The sequence below is a fragment of the Micromesistius poutassou genome, assembly GCF_964030765.1.
Source record: "Micromesistius poutassou genome assembly, contig: SCAFFOLD_4195, whole genome shotgun sequence".
Lineage (NCBI taxonomy): Eukaryota > Metazoa > Chordata > Actinopteri > Gadiformes > Gadidae > Micromesistius > Micromesistius poutassou.
The window spans coordinates 1-24038 of NW_028179935.1; the positions used below are offsets into that span (position 1 = coordinate 1).

Here is a 24038-nt window from a genome sequence, read left to right on the forward strand (position 1 = left end):
TGTATACGCATGCATTTTTTTTAAGTTATGACTACCAAAACTGCAATGTTATTATAAAAGAAAAAAAAAAAGCCTCTTTGGTCCAGAAAGGAATCGTTATCTTTTGATATAATCCTCCTCCCTGTGACCTACACAATGTTGATGTAGAAATGTTAGCATGGTTCTAAACATGACTCCATGTTATTATCATCATCTGTATGGTGGTAGAGCAGCCAGCCATTCATGAGCTTTTTCTTCTTCAGTGAACCCGACAGCAGGTCTGGACTGCGTCTCCAGCCCTCTGCGTCCACCAGGTTGGTTATGTGCTCATCCCCCCTGAAATAAGACTATAAGAGTTTACACATCGCTGATGTGTCAAGAGAGTTGTGCTCTGTCAGCGGTAGCGGGGAGAGGTGGGAGGAGGAGACAACAGTGGATGAAAGTGGAGGCAGAGGTGGTGGAGGAGTAGGAGGAAGAGGAGGAGAAAGATATAGAGGAGGAGGAGGAGGAGAAAGATATAGAGGAGGAGGAGGAGGAGAAAGATATAGAGGAGGAGGAGGCGGTGAAAGTGTAGGCAGAGGTGGCAGTGGAGGAGGAATACGAGGAGGAGGAGGAGAAGGAGAATGATGCAAGGGCGTATATAGAGTGTGAGTTGTGCGTTGATGCGAGGGAGCGGGTGCAGCAGCCCCAGGACGTCCTGCCAAGGTCGGCCGGTCAGCAGCTTCTTGTCAAGAACCGGTCGGGAGCAAGAGAGCTGTAGCAGGGCTGCAAGGAATTTGACTCTTCTCCCCCTCACCGTCGACAGGGTCCTAGACTCTGTAGACAAGCCCCGTGATTTGATTTGATTTGATCTTCTACAATAAACCCGTCCTAGCCAGGGGCGAGGAGCAGTGGGCTGCCCCAGATGTAGCGCCCCTGCCCTGCTCATGGGCAAGGCAGGAGTACTACTTACACGTTTCTCGTCATGGTTAGTGGTGTTCGACTCCCAGTCCAAGGGTTCCGGGTTTGAACCCCAGTGTCCAGCCTAACTGCAGCAAACCTTAGATCAGGATGCTTCACCCCTACCTGCCCTCTGTTCCTACCCACATCGCTCTCTGCGGCTGTGGATTTGATTTTCGAGTGGGCATCGTTTCCTCCCATCTGCCTCTGTTGCCATGGCAAACATGACAAGAGGATGGCACATGGTTCAGGCCCAAGACCGTGCATTTGTGTGTCTGAGAGTGAGTGACTGACTGACTGTACCTTTTCCGCAGCAGTATGTGAAATTCGGTGCTCCTCAGGCTGGTGATTGAGACATAGGGCAGCTCGAACTCCTGCAGCTTCCGCACAACTAGGGGGAGAGAGGAAGGGGGAGGGAGGGAGAGAGAGAGAGAGAGAGAGAGTTAGAATTGCAACCAAGGGAGAAAGGATTGCAAAAAAATAGTTAGCAGACTAGTTTGACAGAGGGCCCGTGGCACCGGCCCAAGAATGATCCGATCATGAGGATGACAGTAAACAATAGAGACGAGGAGTCCATCTGGACGGATACGGGAGGGGGGGAGGGAGGAGGGGAGGGGAGGAGGGAGGGGGTGTGCGAGGGAGGGTGTGTGTGCACATTCAAACTTTAACTGGTTCACAAAGGTTTGCTCAAGCTCTTTTTTGTACGGCCATTTTTGGAAACATTTCACAGGAAAGCTCACCTTTTCCAACTTATATTTATACTTTTGTGTAAGCTTTCTTGTGTTTACGCTCATCTATCTTAGCTTTCGCAGAAGATTCCACCGAGCCTCGGGGCCTTGTGGCAACGCCGAAGAGCGAGGGAACGCAAACAGAGAAAGGGCCGTTGTTGTTGCCCTCCCGATACCAAACTGTGCAAACACAGAGCCCAGGAGATATGAAAAAAGAAATACAAACTCGGGAGATGTTTGTGTTTTTCCTGCGTTTGAATCAAGCTGCCAGCCCTGCTGGGCCAGGAATGTCAGGACCCTGGCAGACTGGGAAACAAGGATTTGGCAGGTGGGAGTGGAAAGCAGAGTGTCCAGGGAGAAATCTCCACGGGTACTGCAGTGGTTCTGCCGTGAGGCTGGAAAGTCGAGGCTTTTCACTGTGGAACACGTTTGGTACGTCCGTCCGTCCGTCCGTCCGCATCCAGCAGATGCTAAATATCTGCTGCGCTGCATCTTTCACAATGCCGTAGAAAACTTCCAAAGGAAGGATGAGTAAAGCCATGATCTGATCCCCGCCCGGGAAGACCCGGGGAGGAAAGGGATGCTGTTCCCGCAGGAGCACTTCGGTTCCACGTTCCACTTACTTAACATAATCCAAGAAATTGTCCAACAGATACAGACGACAGCACCCGTGCAAACACACACACACAGATGCAGACATGCACGTGCACACACGCATGCAGATGCACACACACACACACACACACACACACACACACACACACACACACACACACACACACACACACACACACACACACACACACACACACACACACACACACACACACACACACACACACACACACACACATCTCCATTCCCTGAGGGTACGTTTGAGGATTAAAAAAATATCAAAACTGCAGTAAAGACAAAAACATCCACGATAGTGAATTCACTGTGGCGGGGCTCTGTGATTCTCTGTCTTGTTTTTTCCCCTCCTGTGCAATTTAATGAAACACCCGCATCATCCCTGCTGCATGAATTATCTCGGTGACATTTCGATAGCAATGCGTGTTGCTCGCCTGAACTTCAATTGATTATCCTATTTGGCAGATTGTGGTCGAGATTGCACAACACATTGCAAGTCCTTGACTAAACCCCGATAAGATTATCAGTTAAAACCGTCTCATTTGTTTCCCTCCCACTACACAACTTTGTTTCATCCATCAACACAGACTTTATGAAACCATGAGAGGCCATGGTGCATCATCATCATAAAGCAGCCAAATACCTATTAATGTCAGTAGGGATGTGAATAACTCAGTGCCGACATTCACAAAGGCAGCCATGGATCATCGGCAAGAAATCACTTAAAAAACAAACAGTGATCAGTGTTTGTGTTGTATGCATATATATTAATATTTATGCTTGTGTATTGAATATATTGTTTTTCTGTAAATGATTAATAATAATAAAAAAAACTAATAGTGCTACAGAACCAACATTAGTTCCGTCCGTTAATTCTTGTTTATTCGAATGGGAAAAAATTTTAACGGTCCAAATGTTAAAAGTTGGCTTCGACCCTCGGGAACGAATAATCGAATAATCAAATATTCTGACCCATCCCTAAATGTCAGTCAATTTAAGGCCTTCATTTAATTTAAGGATTACGAAATGTTAACGAATCTCGTTATTTCAGATTCCTTTGGCTGCTCTGCTCTCTCTCTCTCTCTCTCTCTCTCTCTCCAGGATTTGCCGTCGACCCGGCTGCGCACAACGTTGTTGTTCCTGCTCCAGTTTGTGTGATTGTTCTCGGCCCTCGCTCGTCAGTCAGAACGAGGTCGGTGAACTCACACGTGAGGCCGCCGTCCACGCTCTCGCGCACGAGGAAGAGGCTGAAGTAGCCCACCAGGTCGTCGGGGAGGTCCAGCTTCGACGCTACCGCCTGCAGAGGAGACGACGACGTGAAACGTGAGCGACAAACGCGAGCACAAAACAACAAAAAAACAACAACATGCTAACCAAAAATACGTGCTAATTACAGGGATTTCCCCAAGTCAAAAAAAATAAAAATAACAAAAACATTTCTTTATCACCAACAGATGACAGATTTAAACCCAAAGACCCGTGGCATTTCACAACAATGTCATTTCACAAAGTGGGTCGTGGATCTGAAACAGCCCCCCCCCCACCCCCTATGAGCTCTGCATTGTTTACAAGTGACCCCCCCAGCCCCTAAACAACCACCCACACAGCTCTCAGTCAGGCCCGTCTCGCTGCAATCAGCGACAGAGAGGGACTCATTATTTACGCTTTCCCCCTGAACGGAGGCTGATTAATGGCTTCCACCTTTAACAACCTTTCCGGGGCTGGGATATGGCAGCATATGGCAGCATGCGGCTGCTAAAGTTACCGTTTTTTGTTTTTTTTGGTGCGCTCGGTTGTACAAAAACAGACTAGAGACGTAGATACTACCACCGTATCGCAGACTGTGTGTGTATTTCCCGTTGAGGTACAGGTTTATGTATGCAGATGGGATTCCATCCGTACACATTATTGGATGCAGAATGCTTGGTTTAAACAGCAGAGACGTTCTGCAGACGTGTGCAGGAAAAGTGTGTTTTAATATGTACTCCGGTGGACGGTGTAGTGTTAGGATGTCCCGGTGGCAAAGCAATGCCTCCACTAATGAGATACATCTTAAACAATACACACACGTACGTGTGTGTGCGTGTGCGTGTGTGCGTGTGCGTGCTCGCGTGCGTGTCACCTCCAGCACGTCCTCCGTCTGGTCCGAGGTCAGGATGCTGACGGTCACCTTCTGCCCGTTGGAGAGCCCCACCTCCAGGGACACCTCCTCCGTGGGGATCTGCTGGGTCTCCTGGTGGGGCGCGTTCAACACAGGGAACCTTTATTTAGACGCCCTTTCCAAGCACAACGGCCACCATATACAGTGCGTCCATACAGGCAGGATTCACTTTTAGTGTCTCGTTGTTTTCGTTGTCCTTTCACTTCTGTGTTGGTGAGAAATGTGTGCTTTGTGGTGCTGGCACTTATCATTGTGTGGCATCTTATCCTAGCTATCTTTGTTGTATACGGGGGAATGGGTTAACCTAACAATTGTTAGTGACGGGCTCTTGGTTCTATGAACATCCTTACTGTACCGACGGCGATATATTGTTTCTCTTCTGACAAATGTACTTATTGTAAGTCGCCTTGGATAAAAGCATAAGCATAGGCCTAAAGGTAAATGTCTTTGTGTTGCTGTTGCTGTTAAAAGTGCTTGATAAATAAAGTTAGAGAGCAATGGAAAGTATAACAAGAACAACATTTTGCAATATACCCCCGTTGCAGAGCACTGATTTTATAGTTAAGGCAATAAGGCAGACTTAGTTTGAACAAAATGAAAGACATTGTTGTGAAGAGAATGCGTGGGGGAGGACAACGAGAGTGAACGTTTGTGTGTATTGCCAACATTGAGATAAATCGAATATGTTTAAAACACGGTTGATTGCTACGGGACATTGAGAAGCACAAGGGCGGCCCAAAGCACTTCACAAGAGAGCAACATACTCAATTTATTACAAGTTGATATATTGTCATCTAGAAAACACAACAGCTTGCCAGCTGACTGCTAATCCACCCTGAGATGATGACACAGGCCGAGAATGATTGATTCCCAAAATACAACGGAGGAACGTTTTGGTTTGCCTTGTGAATAAACACAAACAGCATTTTTCGCATCAATCGTGGTAACACGCTACAGGGACAACATCCCCCATAAATGAACTAGTTTCTAATTCACTCAAAATGTGTGGAGCAAAGCTGACTTGATTCAAAACAGCCTGCGGTACAAAAAGGAAGAGAGGAACGAGTTTTTGTTTCTCATGACAAAGATTCAAAACAACCCGCTTCAGATTCAACATCCCCCACCACACATGCTTATTATTTCCAACAGAATGTTCCGGATAAATCAAGGCTGTTTATACACACTGCCACGCTCTAGCCTCAACAATTAATGAGTGGCGTGCAAGAACTGCACAATGCATAGATGACAGGAGAGAAGATAGAGAGGAGAGGGAGGAGAGAGGAGAGAGAGGACAACAGAGAGGAGAGAGCGAAGGGGTTCACCAAGAGCCCTTAGAAAAAGGTCCTCATGGAAAATAAAACTTTATTACTAAATAAATTGGAAGTGAACAGACGATTTGGGTGTGCGCGTGTTGAAAGTCATCCGGTACCCTCCCTGCTGCGGAGGACATCCGAGGGGAGGGAAAAGGATGACAATAGCAGGTGGCCCCTTGTCTTCTATCCTACACCACCTGCTGCTGCTCAAGCAGATTCCCATCCCCACCCCCCACCACACACACACACACACACACACACACACACAGGAAGAAAATCAGGTGGAGGGCGGTGGTGGTGGAGGTGATGGGGGCGATAAGGGAAAGATAGCGAAAGGGAGCGATAAAGAGAGAGAGGGGCTAGAGAGAGAGGGATGAGAAAGAAAAAGTGAGATTGAGGTAGAGACAGAGAGAGAGACCAAGACAGAGAGAGACAGGGACACACAGAGACAGAGAGAGAGAGAGAGAGAGAGAGAGAGAGAGAGAGCGACGTAGACACAGAAATGCCGAGAGATGCGACACGCCCGCCCAATGACGAGCGCGGCGGGTCACGGGGCTAAGCGTATTCCGCCACGTTCCCACGGCGATGCGGCTCACTGCCTGACTGATGATTGTTTTAGCACCGCACCCCGCGGGCGTGAATCAGCCCGCGACACGCGCCAGACCTCCAAGCCCAGGGCGTCCTCTGCCAGATGGCAACAGCAGCCCAGCTTCCAACTTCCAACCGTCCAGCGTCCTATGGTCCCGGGGCGCTACGCTGCTGCCACTCGTACCCACAACAAGCGCTGGTTATTGCACCACACTCGATGAGGCCGTCTCCCGTCTCATCCGTCTCCCCTCATGTGTGCACGTCACCTTAAAACCAACTCCTGATACTACACTTTGTTTACTAGCTGAGCCCAGCTATGCCCCCGAGGGGCTCCAGATATTAGTACATGTTATTAAAAAAAGGAATTACCTTAGCAATGACAGACAAGACGTGAATAAAATAAATAAATAAATAATAATTAAAAATCTACAATAGAGCCATTTAATAAATGGGTTAGCAAGGAGTGGACCACTAGTGTATTAATCCATGTGATCCATTTAGATTTTTGGTTGGTGACCACTGGCAATTAGAAACAGGACATCTTCTCAATCCACATCGTTGGTTTGGGACTCATGCCACGCAAAAAGTTGCGACGGCTCCCTCCCACGCAGGGCGGACAGAAGTGGAAGGGAGAGAACCCACTTTCATCATCGTTCAGTTTAAACGTCTGACTCGACCGTTCTTTACACGTGTGCCCATTAAATGACTCACGCCGCGCCGCTCAACTGTTCTACCAGCAAACCTGCAGGTCTGCTGGAAGAAACCGAAAAAGAAAGAAAGAAAGAAAGAGAAAGAGAAAGAGAGAGAGAGAGAGAGAGAGAGAGAGAGAGAGAGAGAGAGAGAGAGAAAAACGAAAGAGACGAAAGAAAATAAGCTCTTCAAAAGAACGAACAACTAAAAGGGCAGAAAACCAACCTGCTGGGCTTTCCTCAAGAAGCAGTTGAACAGCTCACTGGATCCCAGCAGGGGGTCCTGACGCACTGCAAAACAAGAACAGAATCAAACGCAGCGATCAAGGGTGGACGTGTCAGGGTGAACACAAACACAAAGCAGATAGCGGGATGTTATCCGACAGCCGCCACGGCTCACAGCAAAGGAGTCAGAAAGAGGAAGTTTCAGTCACGCATCGCATCGGGAAGCGGAGAAACTGTTGTCGTTTCAGCGGATGTTTGGCGCCGATTAGCATCTTCTCTGTTAACTTTTGTCTCCGCGTTCTGATGTTAGTTTCCATCCCGAGTGTTAGGTACTACGGCAGGGTACTGCTGGTGGCAGGGATTAGTCTCGGCCCTTAAAACGTCTGCTCAACACAAAACAAACCAGGGTCATGTCACTCGGAAGGCTTACATTTTAAAGTAGCTGTGCTGTAAACATGCTTTGACCTCAGATAACAAGTTAAATAAAAAAAAAGCTCATCAGTCTGGGTTTCTTTTCTGAACAAGTGGGCAATGTTTGGAATCCACTCCAGTGAACAAGTGTCTCTCTGTGCGACGCGTCGAGTGAGTCTCAATTTAGAAGCTTTTATTGTAGTGAATTAAAGAGGAACTCAAAGTAAATGTCTACGCAGTCCATGAGATGTCTCATTCTCTGTCTAGCTCTCGGGTTTCGCTCTGGTCCGTGGCGGTTTTCAGTTAAACCCATGATGCAACTAAACAAATGGTGAGTCAATAACACAGAGGCTGTGGCTGTGTGTGGCTGTGTGTGGCTGTGTGTGTGTGGCTGTGTGTGTGTGTGTGTGTGTGTGTGTGTGTGTGTGTGTGTGTGTGTGTGTGTGTGTGTGTGTGTGTGTGTGTGTGTGTGTGTGTGTGTGTGTGTGTGTGTGTGGTGTCACAAACTGCCACAACGGTTCCTTGTTCTGCTGCAAAAGGCTGTGCTGGAGTGGATTAAAATGAACCGCTGGCACGGTCTCAATCCTGTTTGTTTTGTCAATAACCAAAACTCACCTTCGACCCCTTCGGTAAACCCTAATCGCCCGAATGGCGGAAAGCCCGCCCATAGACTTACAGTCATGCTAACCCTAACCCTAGATTTACAGCCATGCTACAACATTCTGCGGAACATGTCCCTTGAATCGCTGTTTCTACATAATTTCTTCCATTCAGTGGAATAAATACAAATCTCCAAACCAGAGGCTAGGCTCAGCGGGAGACTAATTAAAGAGAATGAAACCCAGGCTTTGTTTTCACCGTCTGGAGTCCGCTCCCAGCCCGCGTTGGCATCAGAACCTTTGTAATTATAACTCTATTTATCCTGCCAAGGGACAGTCCTGAGGCCCACGTGTCCAGAGGTCATTTCACGCTTTTTAAGTGAAGCCAATTCATGAAGGGCCCAGTGTTTACCAGCAGGTGTGCCGCTGTGCTGATTAGCAATCGCAGGACATCATCAAAATCTGCCCCACAGTCGAAGGACCAGCCGGCCAGTCTAACTAGTGGACTGCATCAACTGGTTTGATGGCTGGTCCGTCTATCCTCCAATCTGGGTGGACACTCACCACACGTGATGTCATCGTCACCAAAGGACGGATTTTAAAAGGTGACACGTTATACCACCACGCGTGAGTGCGATTAGCCGTCACAAGCCGTTTTGAAAATCTGGCTCTTCTGACATCACAAGTGGGCGTGTCCATCTAGATGTGTGCTGACTGATAGATCAGTCTCACCGGCCTACCCGGTGGACCGTAGCAAACGTTGCTCATCTGTCCGTCATACATCTATGTGGACACGCCCACTTGTGATGATCGTCAGAAGAGGGAGATTTTTCAAAACGGCTTGGTATATAATAACATGTCACCTCTAAATAGGCCTCGTAGCGGCTGACCCACCACATCACACCTGGTGGTAAATCAGGGAGCCCTGTCACACTACACTACCCTCCACTCCGCTCCACTCCGCTCGCTGCAGCGCAAGCGTAAGCAAACATCAGGAGCGCGTGCCGTCTGCCATGACAACGCTCTGATGACGCAACCCGGATGGGAGGAGGGGGGGGAGGGGGGGGGGGCGGGGGGGAATAAAGCTCCGGCCAACCCCAGGGACCGAGAGAGGAGGCAGGCGGTGAGTCATCTGGTTTTTCTTCTCTTTCTTCAAAAAGGGTTAGCGTCGGCGGCGGCGGTCGGCAGCTCACCGGCCTGCATGTACTTCTCCAGATGCTCCCGTCTCTGCTCCACCTCTGCGGGCGTGAGCGTGAAGATCTTCTTGGGGGGAAAGGAAGGCACCACGTTGGTGCCGTACTCCTTCTTGATCTGTCGGCACAGATGGGGGGGGGGGGAGGAGGAGAAACACATTAAACATTGAAACAACCCCTTTTTGCTTTGGAGCTAAATCTGCATACTCCTCAGCTTTCAGGTCCAAACCTCTAAAGGGGTATTTTATTCATCTGGCTGATAAACCTGAGTACACCTTCATTCTCAGCAAAAACAAAACCATTGAAACTCATCCAATACAATACATAGCCAGACAGCCCCTTTGCTTTGGACCTCCAGCTGCAGACCATGCAGGTGAGTAACGCGACTGAGTTTGTCTCGTCTCCATTAGGCGGTCGTCTTGCCAACGCCAGCCAGCCGGCCGGCGTGGGTCTCGTGTGACCCTTCTCACTCGGGGTGTTGATTCACACCCCGCTACCAAGATGAATCACTGGAGATATTTAGAGCCCGGTTGGCGCAATAGCAACGTCGGCGTTTCCACGCGTAACGCCGGTCGTAGAGAGACACACACATGTTGCTCCACCGGTGTGTCTGCCCAGCAGCCGCCTTGACTCATTCATTCCCAGTCGGAACGCATTTCAGCCCCCGGCCACCGGCAACATCACATTTAGTCCTAATTACATTAAGGACATTTAGCAGACGCTTTTATCCGAAGCGACTTATAAACGGCTCATACACACACACACATTCACACACTTGACGACAGAGTCAACCATGCAAGGCGACAGCCAGCTTGTCTGGAACAGTTAGGGTTAGGTTTTCTTGCTCAAGGACACAATTCTCAAACCAGAGACCTTCCGGTTACAAGTGCACCCGCTCTACCCCCTGAGCCAAGCTGATCGAAGCTGAGGAACTACAGAGTTGGCCGAACCGGGACTCATCTGAAACGAACGCAGGTCGCGTGGCTACATGGTTATGTGCGCCGTTCTACGGTGAACGCAGCGGAGAGGGGAGGCTGTCCGATGTGAGGCGACGAAACTGCCCTTTGCTGCTGGGAAAGTGCACAAGTCAGCACAAGCATACAAATAAGCCGCGCTGGCTGCAAGAGCAGTGTGTGTGTGTGTGCGCGTGTGCTGGCTCTCACGGCCAACGGATGCACAGGTCTGCTGAGGTCCAGCATCCAGAAGGTTTTCTGGATTAATCGACATAGCAGGTCAATGTGAAACGCAGCCCGGTGGTCTTTTGTCTCTTGTCGAGTTAAACTGCTGTTTGGTTTAGGAACTCTGGAAGCCGACGCACGCACGCACGCCCCGGGACATAAATCTGACTCAGGCACGAGAATTAAACCAAATAATAGACGGCGACGTTGAAATGCTAACAGAGAGACTTGTTGTTGTGGTTATGGTCTGTGTGTGACACACACACACACACACACACACACACACACACACACACACACACACACACACACACACACACACACACACACACACACACACACACACACACACACACACACACACACACACACAGTTGCCAGGCAACAGCAGCTGTCTGACTGGTGTCGTGGGGGCCTTCAGGACGGGGATATTGAAGTTTGGCCAGTCCTTTATTATTTATTAACAATGAACTAAAGGAGAGACAGAGTAATAATCGACACCTCCTTGTTGCTGCGCTGTGTGTTATCATGTGGCATTAAGGCTCAGTGGCCTGTGGACTGCATCATGCCCAACATCGATTTAATTATTCTTTGCCGATGTTATGAGCTGGCCGTCACTGCCAGCTCACTGAAAATAACAGTTTATTTTAAGAATCATAATATTAACTGGTAAACAAGGAACAAGGAAGTGTCCGTATCTTCTATGCGTGCCTTTATTTTTAAGGCGGACACGTTTGCAGTTTAACACGTTTCAGTTTAGAGGCGACAAAGGGATAGTAGCGTGTGGATTTGGTGGGGCTGGCACCGGGCACGCCCCGCGGTGGGAACAGAAACTCATTCACACTCCCAGCAGGTGGAGCGGTATGGAAGCCAGTCCATTCCCGCCAGTAAGAAAAAAAAAATAGATGAAAACTCTTCCTTGATAAAAAAAAAAAAAAATCCCCATTGTAAGTCATAATTATGAGATAAGTCAAAATGATGAGATAAAAAGTCAAAATGATGAGATAAAAAGTCATAATTATGAGATAAAAAGTGCGTCACCATCATCGCTGGCATCCCGAACCATGCAAAAGACAAGCAATCCTGAATAAGTTAAAGGTCCCATGGCATGAAAATTTCACTTTATGAGGTTTTCGAACATTAAGTTGAGTTCCCCTAGCCTCCCTATGGTCCCCCAGTAGCTAAAAATTGCGTTAGGTGTAAACTGAGAAGTAGCTATCTTGCTCCGCCTTTAAAAAAAGGATCGCTAAAACGCTTCGATTTGGGAGCTGGCCCCATATGACGTCATATGGGGCCCTTTCTCTGCTTGGCCCGCCCAGAGAATTTGGCCCGCCAATGAGACAACGAGCTAGGACCGTACGAGTGCCACATGTGTGTGTGTGAATACACACACTATAACGCAAGTGTTCTTTGTTATTTGGATAACCGTTCTGCTGTTGGTGTTATGGCGCATAACACGCAACACAATAACGCAAGCTTGCATAAAGCTCCCATTTGGGGCTCCAGCGGGAGACAACCCCGGGTAACGGGCAGCGTTCAGCGGGGCTCTGACGGACAATCCTGGGCAACAATCCTTTTCTCCTCCATGTCGCGGTTCCCAATTCCTTCTCAACCAACCCGACGCAGACAACCCCGGGCAACAATCGTGGGCAACAATCCCCATTTCGCGGTTCAGTCTGTACTTAATATTGACGTGGAAGTGGAAGAACCAGAGGCGTCTGAGAACCCGACGCAGTCGTTTGAGATTCATAATATCATCCGGAGGCGCAAACAGCTTTTGACCATGATAATATATATTATATTATATAGATATGAAAATATAATATGTTATTATTTAGATCTAAAGCTCCAGGACTCCCGCCGGAGCACCCGGAGTGTTCAGCGTTCCACTGTAAACACTAGCGCATGCATGGTACCGTGGCCAAAAGCTGCTCAGGGCCACACCCCCACCCTCCACCTTGACCCGCCTCTAAAAACGGCACGTTTGTGGAGAGCTCATTGTGGGACTGGCTCGTAGTGGCTGTAACTCTGCACCAAGGCAGAATTTCTTGAACGTCTTCAAGTACTGTATTAGGGGCCCAATAACTCCTATATTAAAGCATCCATAAAATAGCATGCCATGGGACCATTAAGAATTACAGCTATGGTTACTTTTGTTAGTCTTTCAATAAGTACACCGTTACAACTAAACAAATTAGATCTCTGTTTGTGTAGTCAAAGCTACACGAACAGAGATCTCATTTGTTTAGTTAATTTAAGCATGGTTGGGGATGCCAGCGATGATGGTGACGATGAAGGAACCTTTGAAAACAGTGCTACTGGAGCACATGCACACTTTACTTTCTATCTCATAATTATGACTTTTTATCTCATTATTATGACATTTTATCTCATAATTTTGACTTTTTCTCATAATTATGACTTTTTTTTTAAATCTCATGACGGTTTATCTCATAATTTCGACTTTTTATCTGAGAATTTCGACTTTTTAGCTCATTATGACTTTTTATCTCATAATTTAGACTTACAATGGGGATTATTTTTTTTTTTATCAAGGAAGAGTTTTCATCTTTTTTTTTTTTTTACTGGCGGGAATGGGCTTCCATAGAGTGGAGCACGGAGACCGAGAGAGAGGAAAATAACGGTAAAAAAACAACAACATTCCTTCTGTGTCAGCCTTCTCTACAACCCCTGAAAAACACAGTGTCGTCTCGGCTTCAACCAGCCGGGCCTGAAAACATTCAGAGCGAATAAAACACATGGCCTCAAAGGAATGATTTGAGGGGGAAAGAGGAGACACACTGACGACAGCGAAACGCATTCGATGGGATTCATTTAAATTCAGTTGACGGAGGCGATGCAAATGTCATGCCGTGTGGCCGTGGTGATTGGACTATGAAATGTACGAGAGAAAAAAAATCAAAGCATAAATACATTTAATTACTGTAGACCTTTATGTAAACCGAAAATAGTTCAATTAAATTTATACACACGCACACGCACACACACGCGCACACACACACACACACACGGCCTGTTCAAATCAGAGACAGGGGACGGCTGGATCATTTAATCAAATAAACACATGGGCTGAGTGCTCTAAGTGCAGTCTGCTCACCTGTTCGTGGAGGCCGAGGAGCTGGCTGTAGCGAAGCCGACAGTGCAGGACGCCGTTGACGTGGATGTTGTAGGCCTGGGACGGGGGAGGGCAGAGACCAATTAAAAGTCAAGCATGGTTTACTTCACTGCAGAGGGAGAGAGAGAGAGACTTTGTGGAGTTCTGAGAGGGAACACAAGGACACAATCCTCAAAAACCAACCCCATCGATCTGTTTGGGAAGCTTTAGGGAGGAGCGGCAGATAGATTTAGATGATAAGATTAGGGGTGTAAATCTGAGCCTTTGTGACGATTTGATACAATATCGATTTCTTAAACCAACGATTTGATTATTTTTGATACTTCAGAATTCCCCACGATTTGATTTGATACTCGATATTTTTTACATTACATCTATTAACATAATATCTCATAATATATCAAATAAATCAACAAAAAATAATTTACCTTTTATTGAGAATACAGAAACAGTATTCTATGCACACTTTAGTGCTTACTGTGCAGGTCTAGTATGGCAATTAGCCTATTCACTGTAAAAATAAATAAATAAAAAATATATTTTTTAATAATCTATACTCTTGCGGACGAATCGATGCATCGAATAGTCGACTGTATAATCGATTAATCGATATAAATCGATTAATATTTACACCCCTAGTAAAGATGAGCTCAGGTAACAGTAATGCTGCAATGACCTTATGTAACTAGCGTAAGATGGTCATAAGGGACCACCAAGTTAAACCTTTTCTTTATAGATAAATCCAGATTCTGATGAAAGATGACCAAAGACTTGTGTTCTGTTAGTAAAAATTCAGCATTAGCCAAAACAAAAACGAAAACAGAAGATTGCAATAATGTAATATCACATCTGATTTCCCACAAGACCCCAAACCACCACAGAAACTAAAGCAATCTGTTCAAACACTGCCTTGATGTCTGCAGTTTAACGGCAGCCTCTCTGCGTTCATTAGAGAGAAGGAAACAAATAAAGTGTGAAATATATTCACCAGTTTCGTCAAACTTTTGGAACTGGGCTGTTCAGAGGGAAACTGTTGATGCTATGGCGGTTAAGGATAGCAGGACTTTTTTGCCTTTCAAGGCAACAGTGGACTTTATCGTCAATGCAGCGTTCATGGTGCGAGAAAGAATAAAGCTTCTTTCAAGTTTAGTCTTTTCGTCTTGTCTGAGAGGCAAAAAAAAGAAAACTAAGAACGAAAAAAACTGTTTAGACACGGCCTACACTGCAGAGGAAATCATTTTGAGGAATTGTCTTTTTAGTTGGTCTATTTTAGGACACGCAGTCTGGGGGTCAGCTTAAGAACAGCACTAGCATCTCTGCCTCGGACAGACTACGGTAGTCAATGTCAACTAGAAAATGTTATCCCACGCGTAAGGGATTACTGCGCACAGAATTGCCTGTGATCGTTACAATCTTTTTGCATGTCGCTTTGGATAGGCATCTGCTAAGAACCCTAACCATATTTCAGTTAAAATCAGCTGAGGGTTGTATAGCCAATGCAAAGATTGATAGTTGAGTGTGGATGAGTTTAGTTATGGTTGGACAGAAATCAGACACTGAACATAGAAACCATCAACTTCAGTCTCTTGTCTTCTCTTAATTGCACAACCTTTGAACAATTATCTGTTTTCTGTAGGTAAGATGAGGGAGGTAGTTAGATATGCTTCTTAAAATGTTAATCGTCAATACTAGAAAATGCATTTCCTGCAGAAAATGCGGTGAGTGCTGTAGTACAAAGTGAGGTTGAAAATGTTTTAATAAAGCCACATAGATTAAGACGTAAAGAATCGTTAAATGGCTTAAATCAAGTGAAGGGATTTCAACAGAGTTCAAAAGTCTAAATGGAGTAAACAATGTAAACATGCACACCATTTAAAAAAAATTAAATGGTTGGAAACAAATATGTGACAGCTGAATGAAAAGCCCAAAGCATTTCTAAAAATTCAGAAATGTAAAATGAATTGAACTGAAGAATCTGAAAGGTCAAATGTATTGCAGTGCACTGCTGAAAAACCTGGAAGCTGAAATCGAAAACTGACTGAGTGGAATTGCGTTACCTGAAGAAGCAAAGTGCTGAAATACATTGACTGCGGTTACATGGTCGGACCAGATTGACTTATCATGGATTAAGCCATATAACGATGTTGGCACTCGATGGGGAGCGGTCACTTGTCTTGAGTATACATACATTGGATCAGATTGGAATAATGGTCGGAGACCTGGCTGACTCTGCTACTCTAGGTGGCGCTGTAGCCTTTTCAACAAGTGGTACTAGAGCCACATCCGGTTCACGGCAACGTAAAAGCAAAACTTTTACGTTGCAAAACTCAGTTTGCATCCATAATTTTTCGGAGAAATCATCGTGCAACACCAAATCATTTTCTTGCAATTTCTCCTTTAACTCCCTAATTTTGGCTGATTCAAAACGAAATTTACTGGAAATATTATTTTAGTACTTTTTAGTATTTTGAAAACGTATTTTGAAAAGGCATTTATAAGCTGCTCCAAACATCTGCTTTATTTTACTAATATTTACATTTGATGATTCATCAATGTTACGGTCACACCACAGGACATTTTGCATGTTTCCCTTTAAATACAAACACAAAACTCATTTGGCATTAAAAATCATTATTTTAAAGTAAAATACTGTTGTTACACTGTGGTTTTATATGATGGTTTAATGAGAAAATGCATTTAAATACACATTTATGCCTCATTACAAAAAATGATGCGTCACGTCGTCTGCCCAGTCGCAGTTACAAAAGCTAAACTGTAATACTGTCAAAGCTGGAAGATAGTAGTAGTAGTAGTAGTAGTAGTAGCTGTAGTAGTAGTAGTCGTAGTAGTAGTAGCTGTAGTAATAGTGGTACTAGCTGCACAAACGATATGCCATATGAAAGGTATGGTATTGATTGATGTTTGTAGAAATAATTATAATAATCCCGCCAGTTCTTTTTAAAACCAGCCGAAATTGAATGTACTCGCCTAATGCTCATTTTTCCAGCCTAATGTGAGTAAAAGTAGTCAAATTGGGCGGGAAAAAATTGCCCAATCTGGCAACGCTGCCTGAACGTCGTAAAAAGTAGTCAATTTGAGCTGCAAAAACTGCCCAATCTGACAACACTGCCTGCACGTCCCCGCGCTCCTCCCTCAGCGTAAATCAATGAGACCAACTGAAAACGAGGCGGACATGGAACTTAAACTGTGATTATGAGAAAAGTATAAAGGTCATCGAAATTCTGTTTATTGAAGATACAAGTGTCTTGATTTGTTAAACCTTTGAAAGAAGGTTAACGATAAAAAATTGACCAAATTACGAAGTAGGCCTGGGCGATATAGCTGAAAGACCTATCACGATATAACACGAAAAAAAAAGAAAGAAAACGTGTTCGTGTAACAAACCCAGCTGCTAGATTCGGTGGTCCATTCTCTTATCGATATATTTTGAACATGTTTTATATTGATATTGATTAAAAGTCTATCACAATATGATAATTTATTGTTTTATTGCTCAGGCCTAGTCTGAAGTAGTAAGTGTCAGAGAATGGGCGGACGGTTCGGCCATCCTCCCATTGACTTCCACTGTAAAAAAAAATAGTATTTTAAAAGTAGAATATCTCAAAAAGTATAAAGTTTACAAATATGAAAAGTCATTGCCCAGATGTATGGACCTAGACCTTTTGTGACAGATGAATGGAATCGATTGGTTCTGTAGTTTTGGCCCCATTAATTGCACAAGTTTGGTCGGAAGAAGAATGATGGAAAAGGGATATCAAGATTGTGCATTCCTATGCACAATAATTAGTTGTTGTTGGTCGTGGAGATTCAGGTAATCAGGAATTGCAGGATACATAGGGCGGGACATAAAAAACCTTTAAAAAGCAAATTATTTCAAAAGTGGAGTCTGCTTCTAATAATTGTATATTTTCAATTACATCAATTATTTAGAAATTGTTTATATTGTGGGGACAACTTTGTGTTTTACAGAAGTTGGAGGGGACTCATTCCTCCCCCTCCACCCCCAGGGTTCTGCGCCCATGCATGGAACACAAGCTTCCAACACGTCATGTCCTTCTTTGATTAAAAACTGCTTCTTCTACAAAGTCTGCACAGAAGCGCAGCTGAGAAAATTATCTAAAAGGAGGTGCTCGATTTGGTGGAAAGATTTCTTGCATGAATAGTGTAATGTGCGGGTAACCCACATCTTCTCCATGAAAGCACACATCACCTGTCAAAACAAAACTTGTTTTGGATTTCATATTTGACTGCTAGTGCTGAGTGGAAGTTTTTTTGTGCACGACACCCAAGTTCTTAGCTAGAAAAGGGTCTGGGATGTGCATATTAAAGTTGAACAGAAACATTTGCACACTGTAAGCAAGAAGGAAACCCTCATGAAAACTAGGTTGAGGATATTTCAACAAAGAACACTTGGTTAACTTAGCTTTAAGTAACTTAGTAAGTCTCCAGACTTAAAGTAGAGTAAGTCTCCCCTCCACCCCAAAGTAAACAACCCTGGATAATTTCAATGCAGCAAACACAAACAGTGACTCTAGTGTAGCCCATTAACAAGGAAATACAAGAAAAACAGCAGAAAACAAAGTCCTGACATATGAAGAGTGACTTTATACTACACTAGTTTCAAAGTTTTCCCACAAACATGTCTAGAAATGATTGTTAACGTGACAATTTTTCACTGCACACACTGCACATTCTGCAGCCTCACGGTTCAAGGGTACAGACCGCAAAAAAACCTCTTGACTTTGCAAACTGACCAAGTGATATCCTGTTGGCAACCTGCTATAGCGGAGGTCACATAGTCTGCTGATAGAAGACTAGCCCTTACCAAACAACACTGCAATACAGTCATAACCATAGTGCGTGTGTGTGTGTCAGGGTGGAGAGCTAATATTAGGCAGAAAAACATGTTATGTTTAATCAAATGGATGGTGTGTCATTTCTCCACTGCATATTATCTATGTCAATGCTTAGACCTCCTAAAATTAACCTGTATACGTGGGCATTCGTGACGAATGTGTACACGCACACAGACGGACACACAGAGACAGACAGACACACCTTAATTTGTCCCTATAAAAGCACATAATGATAGAGATTGTGAAATCCGGCATGCAGAGCAGTGTGTCAAGATTTTACCAAGAAATAACTTTGCTTCCCAGAAATCAAAAAACTGGAAAACTAGCATTACTGACAAATGCAAGCCCATTGTTAACCACAAGGAGGTGGACACAGCAACACATGCACACATACAGCCTCACTAATACTTCTGTCTAACAGTTGCTGTGGAGATGGATATTTGATATCAAAACAATGACAAAAACGCATCCTGATGGAATACCCCTGGAATAGTTAGCTTGGGTTCAAACCGCAGGTTTTGAGAACATTTCCAGAAAACGGGGCTTTGTTGAAGCATATAGGGCAGGGGATGGGTGGTGATGGTTGGTCAAGTCCTTCACGTGCAATGACAACTAAATCACAACAACACCAGTGCATTCACACGTGAGACGTTCACGCCTAGCCGTATTTGGTTTGCTTATCAGCTTATTCGCAGAATGTTGGCTGGTTTGTTTCTATGGGGAAACCACTGGTAACTTTGCTGCAGGTATTTTGGATTGCATTGCAACATGTTAGCCATGTCCACATGCACATCCCTGTGAGGTAGTATGGCTAAGGACTACTGACTGTTGTGTTGTGTTGACTATATTAGGGGGACACACCGGGTCCCCATTGAAAACATATTCACCCTAGCAAGCTGTTTATATGGTCAGTGGGGTCGAATACAAAGTGAGAGATTGTATAACTATCGAAGACAGTAGCAGCACATGTGGGCATTTAGGATGCGTGAATTGAAGATATCAAAAATATTTAACAAAATGTATCTCACCACAAAGGTTGATCCATTTTCCCCCGAACGAACTTCTGTCTCAGGTATGGAGAAATGCATCTTAGACGACCAGGATCGACGCAGTGAGTCCTTCACAGCCCCGTTGGCTCCGGGCTACTCTCCACCGGCACAGGGGCCACTGCAGTCAGTCCACAGCGCGGTTCTAGGGGCCAGCTCTGAGTCCACGGAGCGGTGTGGTGTCAGGGGACAGCTCTGAGTCCACGGAGCGGTGTGGTGTCAGGGGACAGCTCTGAGTCCACGGAGCGGTGTGGTGTCAGGGGGTAGCTCTTATGGGGCAGTTCTTATGGGCCAGCTCTCGGTCCACGGAGCGGTGTCAGGGGCCAGCTCTCGGTCCAAAGAGCGGTGTCAGGGGCCGGCTCTTAGGGGCCAGCTCTCAGTCCACGGAGCGGTGTTAGGGGCCAGCGCTCTCGTTTGGTGGGTAAAATCGCACCAGGTCGGAAGAGACTGGTGACAAGTTTCGTTTAGCCAGTAAGTCGAGTGCCAGAGGAAACCATTCGTATCAAACTTCTCCCACATCTGGGCTAAACTTTTATCCCCGCCGCCAGGGAAGCAGCCATGTTGAGCCAGTGATAATAATTATACCTTTATTGTTACCTCGTCCGCTTCTCATCTGGGGGATAAGTCACCAATGTCCCCCTCCGTTAATCCCTGTTTTTTACACGTAGACACGTCCGTTAAATTGCGTATCCTGGTCAACTTTCGGGAAGAAATTGTGCAGTTTGTTCCCGCAGAGCCCCGCGTCGAGGAGCCCACAGTAACGCAGAACCAGCAGGGGGACAAACAGGGCAAACCTGGGGGTTTGTCCGGTATTATGGCGAGATTTAAGAAAAAATAATGCACATAAGGGATAATAACGGGAGAAAAGAGGCGATATGAGCCCAGCTAGCTGGTCGACAAAGGTGTCCTCTGTCTTTAACGTGTTCAATATGTATCTGATGGCCCATCAAGCAGCAATGCAACAATCCATCGGGGCAAACCATTGCTGTTCACTAGAGGGGTGGCGGTTTGCAGTTACACAACGTGTGTGAGGCGCTGTTTTAATATCTGTGAGATGTATGTACGAGGTCGTTGTTTTATACACATTTAAAGAGAGTATTTATGTTTGCACGTCTGTTTGAATGTTGCTGTTTTTTCCTGAACAAGGCCGTTATTTGTAGCTTTCCTCTGTAATGGTTCTCTCCAAAGTGACAGAGAAAGAGAGAGAGGGAAAGGAAAGGGAGAGCTAGAGAGAAAGATGGAGAGAGAGTGAGAGGAAGAGTTAGAGAGCTAGAGAGCTAGAGAGTTAAAGGGAGAGAGAGAGAGAGAGAGAGAGAGAGAGAGAGAGAGAGAGAGAGAGAGAGAGAGAGAGAGTCTAAACCACGAGTTCGAGTTCACGAATACAATTATTGTCGTTATTGTCGTTATTTTAGCCTGTGTGAAAATCTTAACTAAACTTTACATTAAAAAAAAACGAATAAATAAAGAATAAATGAAAGTCTTTAAAACAGATACGAGACTGAAATTATTGAAAAGATATCCCATTCGTAATTCGTTAATGATAAAGGTGGCCGCATTTTGAGTGAAAAACTTCCTTTACGAAATGACGTTGGAGAAAATATAAGGTACCACTTTTACCGCTGTATCGTTCCCCTATGCGCAACGCCGCGCAAGAAGGAGGTGCTCGAAGAAGCGGACTGCGCTCAAAACCCATGATGTTTGTTTACCTCTACAGTTTCAGTTCTCATAAGACAACAACCCCCACATTTGGATTAACGTCCGCCGGGGAGATGCTGTCTTCTTCAAACACCACCCAGGGATTTTAACTAAACACTAGCCTTCAATAGACTTGATGTGTAGAGGGTTTTAATTTATAGCGGCTGCTGTGACATGCATCTCTGTGTCGATATTATGGTCTTATGACAAGTCAATCAAAATGAAAGCTGGTCGCCTCCAGCCAAGACCAGCAGTGGTGGTCTTTATCGTTAATTTTATATTACTCACAAGTTGCCATCTTGCCGAACTGCAGGTAATTATAAGACGCTAGATTACCTGAGCTACATCACCCGCAACTCAAATGCCATTCTGTCCAGCTGTCTTTTTTTTGTATGAGGTCTGAGTTCGTCCCGATGGGATGTGTTGGTGTAATTCCACGACTTACTGCTGTGTACTACTGTGTTTCCATTACAGGTGTGTCACACTTGCAACGGGACTGTGTTAAACGACACCGCGGTGGGCCGGTTCTGCTCCTCCTCCGACGGCCGTGTGGAGGGCCGATGCTGCCTCCAGAATCTCAACTCCAGCACCACGGCGCATGTCATAGGGTGAGCCTTAATGGGGGAGACCCAACCTTACACTTACACCATTTCAACCCTTCTTATAAAGTATCCTAGGCTGATGATTGCTAGTTCATATAGCTGAGGCCAGCTTGATGCGTCTCTTACAACTCCTGTAGGTTTAAATTGTGTTTATTTTGGATCCACAGGTTGGACCTGTCAAACTGTTCTTTAAACCAGATCGATGACCTCCAGGATGCTTCGACGGCGGTTGTCATGTATGTGAATGCTCTCTGGCCCAAGTCAATACACCACAAAGGCTGGAGCCTTATCACGACGTTTGATGATTAGAATATCAGTCTCCTCCGAAGGTCAATCACAATCCTGAGATCAAGAGGTCACCGGTTTGGCTGATTAATAGACAGTCAATCTTTCAACAGCCACAGTGATGTCTGTCCCAGACAGTCATGTTTGCCCAGCCTCCATTCACTCACATAACACATGCAACTAACTTGAAATGCATGGGCCCTTCTGATCACAAATAAAGTATAAATATTTAACTTTATCACATTTCTTGTTTAGATAAACGTTTAACTATCGTAACTATTTTGTGTTCCTTTGCCTCACAGTGACCTCACCGGCAACCCCATTGTGAACATCACTGACTTTGTTTTTCAAGGCTGTTCTGCGTTAAATGAAATGTAAGTAGTACGTTCCGAAACTCAGACTTTATTGACGCTATACGACACCGTTGTGACCAGTCGAATCCGGTTGGATCAGGTGCTTTTTTATTGCTTTATTGACGGCCCTTGTTCAGATTACTGCCTTCCAACCTGCCGTGCCCTGGAGGCAATGCATCATGGGAGTCGATCGCGCTCTCCGAGGGAAGTGTTGTCTGCAGGGGCCAGAAGAGCATGTGCAATGAGACCAGACACATGAGTGAGTCCAGCGCCGATCCACAGCACAAAGTGTAGCATGAACAGCTGTCCTTTGGTTAATGTATGGTTGCTGTACGTCTTTTGAGCAATAATGATTTTTTTTATGTACAGATAATCATGTTCATAGCTTCTATTGCGAGACTGACAACTTTGATTGTGCTGTATTTTTTGTATAACACAAGTAGGCATATTCCATACGTTAGATATTGGGCATAAATGTGACTTTTTGTAGGAGTTTGCAATGAAACCTCGTTGTTCCTCATAAAGATTTTTGCCATTAGACTTTGATTTATTAAATGTCATTTTAAAACACCACCTTGAAGACAACACAGTTCATATTTTTTGTTATACATTACACAATGTAAACACTAAAGTTAAGTCTGATATTTGCACACGTCCCCCATACTGTATAGAGCGGTCCTTTGTCTAACGTCACGTCGCCCTGAACCCCTTCCCCCACGTACGTCCCTGCAGCGCTTTTCTGCCCAGAGAACTCCTGCTGTGCCCCCAACGGACCCGGGTTCTTCATGTGCCGCTGCATCGACGGTTACCATGGATACAAATGTCGTCGAGAGGTGCGCGGGGGTCTAACGTTACCTCCAGGCATAGAAAATACAAATGCAATGTTTCTATGTTGTAGCATTTGCATTTTAAACTTAAGCACCAAAGAATTGTGTTCTTGCAGATTCTCTCACTTTTTAGTTTGCATCTTCAGTGTTGAACGCAGTTATTGTACGCTACTTGCTAATTAGGGACATTATTTTGGATGATTTGGATTAATGCTGCTTCTGCTAAATGTCTAATGAGTAGTAATAGTAGTGCCCATCCCCTCAACATAAGTGCTTTTATCTGTTGAACTGGTTGGGGCAGAAAACGGTCCCATCGTTTTACCCCTGCTGGTACCTCTCCTCCGTTCTCTTCTCACTTTAATTCATGAATCCTACGCTTTTATTTTGGTGACAGGGGGAGTTCCCGTTCATTGAAGTGTTTGCTTCGGTCGGGGTTGGTATGGTGATGCTGTCCATCCTGCTCTGGGTCGTCCAGAGACGCAAAGTCAAGACAAACTGACCTTTTTAAACCCTGGCCCCTGCCTTGGACTCTTGTGTTTTGAGAATCCACAGGTTTTAAACTGACGCCATTTTAATTTACTTCC

At 45.3% G+C, this 24038-nt stretch overlaps 2 protein-coding genes across 2 annotated transcripts; one reads left to right on the top strand and one right to left on the bottom strand.

Moving 5' to 3' along the window:
- Positions 1-247: 247 nt before the first annotated feature.
- On the bottom strand, positions 248-20629 carry LOC311371275 (sorting nexin-17-like; the record flags this gene model as incomplete). The annotated part of the gene is made up of 8 exons (XM_084489435.1): positions 19675-20629; positions 13752-13826; positions 9456-9573; positions 7254-7318; positions 4399-4509; positions 3483-3573; positions 1161-1309; positions 248-326 (listed from the first exon to the last, which is right to left on the bottom strand). Coding segments are annotated over exons 1-8 (748 nt in total), but the record flags the coding sequence as incomplete, so codon positions are not given.
- A 784-nt stretch (positions 20630-21413) lies between these two features.
- LOC311371276 (all-trans retinoic acid-induced differentiation factor-like) lies at positions 21414-24023 on the top strand. The gene is made up of 7 exons (XM_084489436.1): positions 21414-21700; positions 21862-21995; positions 22157-22225; positions 22577-22648; positions 22765-22886; positions 23360-23460; positions 23849-24023. Exons 1-7 carry the CDS (start codon positions 21608-21610, stop codon positions 23951-23953), a joined length of 696 nt encoding a protein of 231 aa, XP_084345562.1. The 5' UTR covers positions 21414-21607; the 3' UTR covers positions 23954-24023.
- The last annotated feature ends 15 nt before the right edge of the window (positions 24024-24038 follow it).